This window comes from Olea europaea, chromosome 11 (assembly GCF_002742605.1).
Source record: "Olea europaea var. sylvestris chromosome 11, O_europaea_v1, whole genome shotgun sequence".
Taxonomy (NCBI): Eukaryota; Viridiplantae; Streptophyta; class Magnoliopsida; order Lamiales; family Oleaceae; genus Olea; species Olea europaea.
In genome coordinates this window covers 21,968,331-21,978,978 of record NC_036247.1, presented here as the reverse complement: position 1 = coordinate 21,978,978, position 10,648 = coordinate 21,968,331, and the positions used below count along the sequence as shown (strand labels likewise).

The window sequence follows — 10,648 nt, the reverse complement described above, 5'->3', positions numbered from 1 at the left end:
GTCGCTAGCTTGAGATTGTGAAGCAGCCATTGAAGAAGGAACGAAGCTTTTCAGAGTTACGTAACAAGAAAGCAAAAGATGAAAAGTGAATCGTGAAAGAGACGCAATCATGAAGTGAATATGGCAAAATTCAATAATTATTATTAATTCTGCCATATTGGGGGGTAATTGTTGACACATAAAAATTCAGCCCAAATCGAACAGCCCAAAGAGTAAAGCCCAATTGGAGGATCCCCAAATCAGATAGCCCAAAGAACGAAATCCAATTGAACGAATCAAGGTGAAGGCCCAAATAAGGGGCCCAAGAGTGCGGTAACGCCATCGCCCAAGTTTGCAAGTCGCTCAGAATATGAACAAATGGAGTGTCATACGGTCGCCCAGAGCTGTTATTCTATTCTCGCCCAAACCTTCAAGTCGCCCAAGGTATCAACAAACATAACGCATTGTGATTATCAAGAAATGCAGTTATCAAGGCAGTTGCTAAAGTAGCCTTATCACGTTCCCCGACTCAAGGGATTCAATCGAAAGCGGTTGAACGATGCAAGATAATGGCAGCAGTTAAAAGGCAGTTTCATGACAAAATGGCCACTACAAAGAAAGTGAGTAGTTATAGGGCGATCAAGCAGTTTTTAGAGCAGTTAATCACAAAGGGATCGCCTATGAAGTATAAAAGGGAGAAAGGACATAGAAGCAGAGGACCGAATCCAAAACTCTCGAACAGAGAATATGTAATTTTCATTTCTTTAGATTTTAGACTTAAACACTTTTCTTTCTGTAATTCGTGTGCTTGCGCCTCTTGGAGGCACGTTGTTTTTCATTTCCAATTGTAAAGTTCATCGCCAATAAAAGAACACCCCTTTTTGGGACTTTGTCTCAAGATGTTTCGTCCCTTATACAATCGTTTGATCCTCTTTAATTGTTAGCGAATTAACCCGCGCGAAACATATATAAGTTAAAAGCTCTTGAAAGATTTTTAGAACATGAAACGTATTATCAAGATTATAATTTTGAAATACATTTTTCATTCTCCCATAATTGAGGTGTTATTTGTCGCCAATAACTTAATTTTATTTTGAATATCAATGATCCATGACTTGGATGGCCCAAGTTTTCCTTATATATATATCCCGTTTGGTAGCAATTTTTTATCCCAAAAAATCAATTTTTTATAGTTATTTTACTATTCTAGTCGTTATTTTTTACTTCTTCACTTACAGATGAGACCCATTTTTCTCTCTAACGATAAAAAAAATTAGAATTGTTAAATTTTTTTCGAACATCCAATATTTCTCAATCAGTTTAGCGAATATGATACAATTTTCTTAAGTTGAATTAAGAGTCTAAATTATTTCATTATTACGTGCAATTTGGAATAGTCGGTGGGCATACCATGAGATGAAGTCATAATTATTGTCACATTAATTAACTAAATGCTTATCCTTGGTTGCTTTGGGTCAAAGATAATTAGATTTTATGATGATTTCGTGAAAATGAAGTCTTTTTTTTCTTGTTACTCCATCGTAATCCCAAATCTATCTCTTGGAAGTTGGAATTATTATTTTGTTTTCAACCTTAATTAAATATACTTATTATATATTTGGTAAGAACTATAATCAAATTTTACTAAATTCGATAAAAATTGATGAAAAATGTGGTTGAACAATTGTTAATCTCATATATATATAAAATTAATTGTTGATTTTAGTTATATTAAAATTTTAATTTTAATTTCTATCAAATAGGAGCATTTATGGCAATTATTTCACAAAAAAAAAAAAAAATATATCCTCAAAAACCACTGTGGGGACAATGGACCATGAAATGGCATAAGAGGAAGCAAAAGCAACCTCAGAGATTACCCAAATACCAGAAAAAATGGACAACGATGTTGCGGCAATCTTTCTTTCTTTTTCTTTTTCTTTTTCTTTTTCCTTTTTTCTTTTGTTGTTTTTTATTTTATTTTTAATTTCTTTTGTTGTTTTTTTTTGCTTGATGTTGCAAAATCCGGAAATTGTTAGAATCCAATTTGTCCCATACGCGCAAGTGGTTCAAACTCGTTAGTCTATATATCCAAACAAGTCGAATCAAGGATTCTCGTACCAATCTTAAATGCAAGGATGCTAAAGGTACAGTACTGTTGATAGTACTCTCATATTCAAGGGTGGAGCTCGCAATTAAAATAATCGTGAGCCCCATATTTTGTGAGAGGATTGTGAAAAAAGATTGATGTACACTTAAAACATTTTTATCTTAAGTATCTTTGTGTCATTAATCCAATTTTCCAAACCGAAAAGTATGCAAACATTGAAAATCGAGCAATAATTGTGATGGTAGAACGTGTCACCCCTTAACTCGATGTAGACCAAATTAGAGTGCTAATTAATCAACTTGATTTGAAATAGTACCAAATATTATGATATTCTTCTTAAAATTATTATACTCTTTTCTCGAAGTCTCTAATTCCATTATACTGTTCGATCTCCAAATAAAATAAAATAAATAAATGAATAAATAAAAATAAAGAAATAATATAAAAAATAATAATTAAAGAATGAGCAATGATATTAAACATCAGTGGTATCAAGAACCACTCTAGATAACAAATGTATAACATTAAGTAATAGAATCACTTCACGAATAATACTATTCATAGTCTACGACCACAGTAATCATCTTATATGATGTCTTGTTATTTAAGGTAATAGAATTACAGAAAATTAATGCAACAAATAACAAGCTGTCAAATAAGATAATTACTGCAGTTGTTAACTATGAATAACATTACTTTTCACTTAAATATAATGTCACATGATAAATTTTAATTGAATATATCAAATATGATCACTTAGAGCCTGTTTATGAGTGATTTTGAGAATTGATTTTTTGACCGTTAGGAGAAAAGTGGGTCCACCTTGAGAGAAGAAACCAAATATGACGACTGTAATAGTGAAATAACGATCAAAAAATCAATTTTTTGGGTAGAAAAATCACTCCCAAACAGGCTCTTAAATTGTTGTAGTTAGCGCCACTAATACTAAACCCTTGTTTGATCCACACTATTTTCCTTAGAATGGATTTTTGAATAGTGTATTGATGAAAAATATGTGGTTAAAAAATAAAGAAAAATTTTGAATTTACGTGTAATATTATTTTATTGAAAAATGTATGATTGAAATGATATTAAATCACTGTTTAAGAATATATTTTTTTAAAAAAAAGTTACTCAAACATGTCCTAAATAACATTATTCTTAAAGAATTCATTCAGAAAAGTAAACATCCGTCCGCTCCAACCCTACCCAAAAGACACGCTCTTTGTATGTCAATGGAGGAGACTTCATGGAGAGGCTCAACTACCCTACCTTAAATTAATTTCCAGCAAAAAAACACACAAATGTCCCCCAAGGGTGTACCTGCACTGTAATGCCTTCGGCCGTCTGATTAAAATCTTGATGAATCGTACGATCCAAAACTAAAGAAAGGCTTATTCTAAGATTGGGTCCCACTGCAGACATGTTGATTTTTTATAAATGCTTCAAGATTAGTTATGAAAGACAAATATTAAACAGCACAGTGAGGAGACAGAGTCAATTTCCAGAAATACAGCAGCTCCAAATTCTCCTATTCCTCTTCTAATGATTGTAAACCCAAATTTAGATGATTCAATTTTCAGAAGCTGCTTAACAGTTTTTTTTTCTTGTTCTGTTATACGCATCTGGTAAATTTCCCCTGTTTCTCCTGTGTTCGATGATGGAATTGAATCGAAATTGCGCAAATTTTGGCCAGTTTTCTTCGAGAATATAACTTTTCAAGGTCTGTATTTATATCTATATGACTATATATTTATTCTTTTAATCCTCTTTTAACTCTTTATGTACACACGGCCGGTTTCAAGTTCTGTTATGATTCTCCTAATCTTCTGAATGGCGAAATTTTCAGCAATATTTCCCTAATTAATACAGGATTTCTAGGTATCTTTTCTTTTCCAATTTTGAGGAGTTAGATTGTTGTTTCTATACTTAGAAATATAATCCCTGTGTTTTCCAAAATCAGCCACTCCAAATTTCTCACTCTGACATTTATCATCAGTTATCTTCTCGAAATCCTTTGAATTTCTTTTATATTGTGAGGGTTTTAGGAGAAAGATCTCAATTTTGCATCACAATTCCCCCGTCATTTGACCTTCAAATTCTCATTTTACTTGTTCCAATTCATTAATGGGAATTCAAAAGGATATGGTGAGGTTCAATGTTGGTGGAAGAATCTTCGAGACCACGGCCACAACCATCGCCAACGCGGGTCGGAATTCCCTGTTTGGAGCTATGTTTGATGACAATTGGGACCTTCAACGGAGTGCCACCGCAACCACTGAACACTTCATTGATCGTAACCCAGATTGCTTTGCAGTCCTCCTTGACCTCCTCAGATTAGGGGAGCTTCATGTTCCCCCAAACATTCCTGAAAAATTGCTATATAGGGAGGCCCTGTTTTATGGCCTCTCAGACCATGTTAGATCAGCCAAGTGGGGCCCATTCGATGGAAATAAGCTACATTTGGCTCGGTCCATAACCGGTCAGGCGCCCGGTGATGGCACTGCCATTCGGGCCGGTCCAGATGGTGGCTGCTGTGTAGCTCATGGAAGCATGGTTCATGTTTACGATTGGATGCTAGAAGAGCATTCTCCTATCACTCTTGATTACCAGAGGGTGAATGATGCAATTTGGGTTGATTCGAAAAGCGTTGTGATAAGTGCTTGCGAACGACAACGCCGAGGCGAGGGAGGCATGGGGTTGTTCAAGGGAGGCATGGGGTTGTTCGGTGCATCAACAGGAGAATTAAGGTACAGATTTCATGTAACACATGAGAATCAGGTCAAAAGTTACACAGCTGGTGCATTGAGTTTTAGTTCAGATTTTAAGTTGTTTTCAAGTTGTAAAGGTAGAAGCAATGAGTATGGTATTGGTGCTTGGGATCAAGTCACTGGAAAGCAGATAGATTTTTTCTACGAGCCATCGGGATGGTCACTTGGTGATGCTGACAGACTACAATGGCTACATGGTACCAATTGTTTGCTAGTCGCAACTTTATTTCCGAGGAAGGATAATTGTTACGTCAGTTTGCTGGATTTCAGGGATAAAAGCATGGTTTGGTCATGGTCTGATATTGGGGCTCCCATAACCGATGAGCGAAGGGTTAGAGACGCAATAGCTATGGAGGACACCAATTCTATATGTGTAGTTAACGAATACGAAGATTTGGGGTTTATGGATTTGAGGTTTGCTGCTGGGAGTGTAAAGTGGAGCTCAAGAAGTCGGCTAATGAAGGGGAAAATGCCAGATGAACCGTGTTATCCTAAACTGGCATTGCACGAAGGGCAGCTATTTTCATCGATGAATGATAGTATTTCAGTGTTTGGTGGTCCTGATTGGGTATTGACATCAAGGCTACGGAACAGTTATGGTGGTTCTATTTGTGATTTTTCAATTGGAGGCGACAGACTCTTCTCTCTACACAGCGAGGAAAATGTTTTCGATATATGGGAGGCTCGACCCTCACCAATTATTATGTGACTTAGTTTCCATTTTCTTTCTTTAAACATTAGGTGATGAAACTACAGTTCATGATTTGTAGGTTATAGAAGCAAATGAGTGTCATCTCGAATTTATCTGTAGATTCATAATGATACAGAAAGTGAACTGATTGCTTATCAACCACATAGTGAAATATCCTTTTGCTCATATTTTATATGTACACAATCTGATATCATTCTGTTGATTCTTCTTGAGACAACAGAATAGAGTCATTGAGAAGCCTCTTTTTCAACAAAACACCCCATAAACAATCTTCTTTTGACCTTCACTTTACAAAGAAGGATTCTTATCCATGTGCTAGTTTATGACTTTACCCCTTTGTATGAGATTCCAGATTCCACAAAGAGAATGCCAGCCTTGAAGATATCCAAAGCATGTGAGCAGCTGGGAAAAAATTGAATCAGTTCATAGAGGCAAAGTAGGTGAATTCTACTTTGGTTTCCATCCAGTTCAATACGAGTCGGCTTGATCTATGTTTGGCTCAAGCTTGGTGGATACGAGACCTAAAGTGCACGTTTGCATGCAGTATTGGATGTATTGAACACGACCATAAAAAGGTTATCTAAAGATCATCTTTTCCGGTGGAATTATGCTCTTTAGCATAGTTGGTGTTATAACATCGATCTGAGTTGCACTAAAGTCGCATTAAATAATAGACACAATTAAATAGGTCACATAATTTCACCTTCAATTGAGTTTATCACATTATGACACTTAAACTGGTGCTCTAACTGCACTGGTGCTAAATAGCAATATTCTTTCCAGTCAAGCTATTTATGATGATACTTACAACAATGATATTCAGACACTTCTTTTAAGTTGCGGCCTGCACAGGAAATCTGCAGCCGGCACCCTTTTCTTTAAGGTTCCTCTTATCTGTTCATTTTAATAATGTTAACTATTTGTCTTTATCTTTATTTTCTTGCAAGGTTCATATTTTTATGGCCTGCATTCCATTATGTTATGTTCAAACTTCTAAAGTGGGAGCAAATCCCTATTTAACTAGCCCTACTTAGATTATACAATTCATACAATTTTGACTCTGGCCAGCAATTTGCACAACAAGTGAGAACTAATAGCAGAAATCAAGGATTATTTAACAAACCAGTGATATAATAATGTCATAATGTTGACAAATACATATATTATATGCTATCATTAAATAACAGACACATGTAAGATTCTGAATAGTGTAGAGAGTCATCAACAATATAAGAATTCAAATTATATTAATTTTTATTTTTTCGATTACGCGGGAGAAGACTTGCGAAACGAGAAGAATTAGCCTTCAAAGAACTTTCCTCTATGGTATGTGTAAGTTAAAAAAATATATAAATAAATGTTCAAACATATAATATAAAGTTAGACATTGGTGCACTAATTTGACCAAGAAAGGTGAAAGAATATATAGTTGTGGACCACTTAAAGGCACATCAATAAAATCAAGCATAATCTGGCATGACTTTATCAAGGAATGTGATTGGTTGTGAATCTTTGGGGGCTAGCTGTTAAACATGGCAAATTGTCTTTATTATCTTCATCAAATGCCAGTTCTACGTAGCCTTGTTCATACACTGTAGCAGCATTGTGAGCAAATAGATAGAAAAGTGGATCAGTATATGCAAATTTAAAGGTAGAACAAGAACTTAAATAACAAAAGATGACCATCTAATAGTTGCAGAATTGTTATAATACATAGAGCATAAATCGATCCTACCTTTCCCCAGTTTTCTTGGAGGGATTATGAGATGCCAGAAAATTATAGCTTGGTATTCGAGGAGAAATGTTATGGGGTACGTGAACATTGATGTCATCACAAAAAAAATCTCTATCCTGTCGAGCGAAAGAGAATTCATTATTTACAAGCAAAAAATGATTGGTATCATTACCTTTATCATGCTACAGTACTAGATAAAAACTTGCATGTAAATAGAGAAGTGCAGATATTCAAAGGCTCAAATTAAAATATACAAGTGTGGTCCTCGTCCTGGAAACACTTGACAATATACGTACAGGAACCACAAGATAGCCGTGCAAAGCTATTTATAATTGTTAGTTGTTACTATACAGAATATTATTACTAGTTCACAAATCAGAAAATGCGAAGTATTACCAACATGGATAATCACAATGAACTGTGCGATTAAGCTGGGCCATGGCAGCATTCCACTCATCCGAAGATTTAAAGGGTATGTGAGGATCCGTATAATGGACGATTATAAAAGTACTTAGACATGTCAAGTCATCATATTTATGCTAATAATGGGATAAAATCAAATAGGGATAGAATGAAAAATACTCACAAAATATACATTAGATCCGAAGATTCAAAGAAGACCAAAAAGGGTAAAAGGATTCAGATAAAACATGTTGTCTGAATGAAATCTTTTTCCTGATCAAACCATGATGTGAAAGGAGCTGCTAATATGTGGACCTCTAATATCCAGAACTGACTCCGTAGGTTTAGTCAGAACTCGCTATATTGATCTTATTCCTTCTACTAATCAGAAACTGAACTGCGCCTGCCACTATCAAGTGTGTCTCTGAAATCTTCCATAATGAGGTATGAAAGTTTTGACAAATTAAAGCGGCAATTCCAAGGACCAAAATCTTCTTGATGATCAAGGTCAGGTTCAACAATTTCCAGAGCTAGTATTCAGGTTACCTACTGCAATTGTCATCCCATACCTAAGATGATTTTCTGCCCCGCCCACAAGACTACCTTATTGGGTCGGTCTATGCTTGGGCAGGACTATCGTGTTGTTCAATTGCCTAATATCTTTAATATTCTATCCTATATACTAATGATGAGCACAAGTTTTGAGGATAACAGGAAAGCAAAGGAAAAGAAATATCATTACCAAAAGTGATAACCCAACCACGGAATCAACCAGAACTTGATCCATCCCATGATCCCTGTCTTGGGGGATTATCAACGGTCATCCAATTGCCATGAAAGCAAACACACAAGCCAAGCTTATCTTTACTCTGTTAAACTTCCTTCGGTCTCAACTTCTTCAAATGAAAGTGCCACAGAAATCTAATAGGATATTTCTTGATATCAGAACATTTGCAAGTCAATTTGTTATACTAAACTTCAGGGATATAGAAAATCTAAATTAATATATATATATAAAATTTATTTACTGCCAGTATGATATCGACATCCATGGTCGAAATGGGCCATATCCATATATAATCGCCTTCCACAAAATTGGAGACGACTCACATTCTTCTAGCCAAACAGGGTGTCAAGCTGTATCCTCTGAAAACCTACAAATCAGGTGAATAGAAGGTTAAATCTAGGAGAAGAAGAAGCAAAAGAATTGCAATGAGAGTTGCTGCATTTAAAATGAAGGTGGTACTCTAACAGTTCAAATTTTTGATAAGCATATTAAGTTAAATACTGGGACAGCAGTTTTGTATTGGGAAAAAGAAAACACACTGAACGTTCATGATATCACAATGCTGTAAATTATGAAAGTCAAAGTACCCATGTTAAATTATAAAGGGGAGACAAACATATCATCTGATGAGGACATCCAATTTTAATTACTTTTAGCAATTTTAATTATTTTAGTTGGAATTTAGGTTATTTTAATTTTATGGACTTTTGTATTGGGCTTGGCCCTAGGTTTGCATTATTTTCTAGTATTTAAACCTATCTTACATTGTTATTTGGGACAATGAATTTGATGAAATAAAAGAGTTGGCTTCAGCCGTTTCTCCTCTCTCCCCGCCTCTGCCTTCTTCTTCCCCTCTCTTCTCTCTTCTCTCTTCTCTTCTTATTATGTTTACTGGATTATTCTACATCAAATTGGTATCAGAGCGAACTTGGGAAAATATGTAGGTGTTCGTTGCGAGGCTCACAGTTCGTTTCAGCCGAATCCAGTTTCACACCTCCACCGTTTCTGCATATGTTCCCGTCCACTGCACTTCACAACAAAGACGCACCAAAACTTCCACAAACCAAATGACCTGCCGTGACCACCACGGCCTTCTGCAAACTGCAAATCCCCAGCAACCATCTGCAGCAATTCGCCAACGAACTCCCTCACACCTCAACCGTCATCCTCAGACAAGGAAAAGATAAAAAAATTTCAGCCAACATACCAGTCCGATAGGCTGTCGTTTGCCAAATCACAGTCGCCGGTTTCTTGAATCCAAGCCGTCGACGTCAACCCACCCGTCGGCTGCTTCGAACAGACCTTCCGGCGCCTTAGCTTCTAACAGGAAACTGCAAATTGCCTCCGTTCTCGATCGCGGCAGTCGAGTGCGCGACCCAAGGCGTCGCCGCCAGTAGACCGGCGCCCCACAGTTTGACACTCCCCTTCGAGTTTACGCATCCCAGCCGCCGATTACCATTGCAGTCGGGTGTGGGTTATGATTTATGGTTTGGGGTTAGTTGGTTTAATAATTAAGTGGGTTGGTTTATTAGTTAACAATTAGGCTTGGGCTAAATTTCAATTGGGCTGATTTATTTGTATCAATCGGGTTTGGGCTTAATTTCAATTGGGTTGGATTATTTGTATTGCTTGGGCTTGGGCTTGTTTAAGGTTTTAACTGTGATTTAGGCCCAAATTTGTGAGTTACTACAAAATTAACATGGAAAAGTTAAACCATTGACGAGACAAAAAAAGGTGGCTCAAACAATTACAGGACCTGAATTTAATGAGAGATGTTGAATTTTCTTGATGAACCACATATTTTTTGGTTGTTCATATTTCTCAATTTTAAAAAACAAAAAAAAAAAAAAAAAAAAAAAAAAGAGTATCGTGAATTTTAATTTTCTGACATCATTTACAGGTTCATTTTAAGTGACTGTTCAGTACCGCACCTCGACGAGCACGGAATTCCCTATCTTGGCATCTCAGGGCCTAGTAGTTCAGAACGTGGAGACATTCGACGCCGGGACGACTCAAACCAACAGTACTCAGGGAGTTTCTGATCCTATTTATTATTAGTTGACGCTATTTCTTTATTTTAGAATTGCATCAATTAATTCGTTGTGTGCTGGCCATTTGATAATACTGCCTTAAACCTATTCGATTATATTTC

The 10,648-nt window shown here is 36.0% G+C and overlaps 1 protein-coding gene across 1 annotated transcript; it reads left to right on the top strand.

The window, feature by feature from the left end:
* The first annotated feature begins 3,554 nt into the window (after positions 1 to 3,554).
* On the top strand, positions 3,555 to 6,408 carry LOC111403770 (BTB/POZ domain-containing protein At2g24240-like). Its single transcript, XM_023032392.1, has one exon. It carries the CDS (start codon positions 4,217 to 4,219, stop codon positions 5,567 to 5,569), a length of 1,353 nt encoding a protein of 450 aa, XP_022888160.1. The 5' UTR covers positions 3,555 to 4,216; the 3' UTR covers positions 5,570 to 6,408.
* The last annotated feature ends 4,240 nt before the right edge of the window (positions 6,409 to 10,648 follow it).

Bases quoted from the DNA above. Each gene is read 5' to 3' on its own strand.
- LOC111403770 (XM_023032392.1), top strand. From the start codon at position 4,217: ATGGGAATTCAAAAGGATATGGTGAGGTTCAATGTTGGTGGAAGAATC.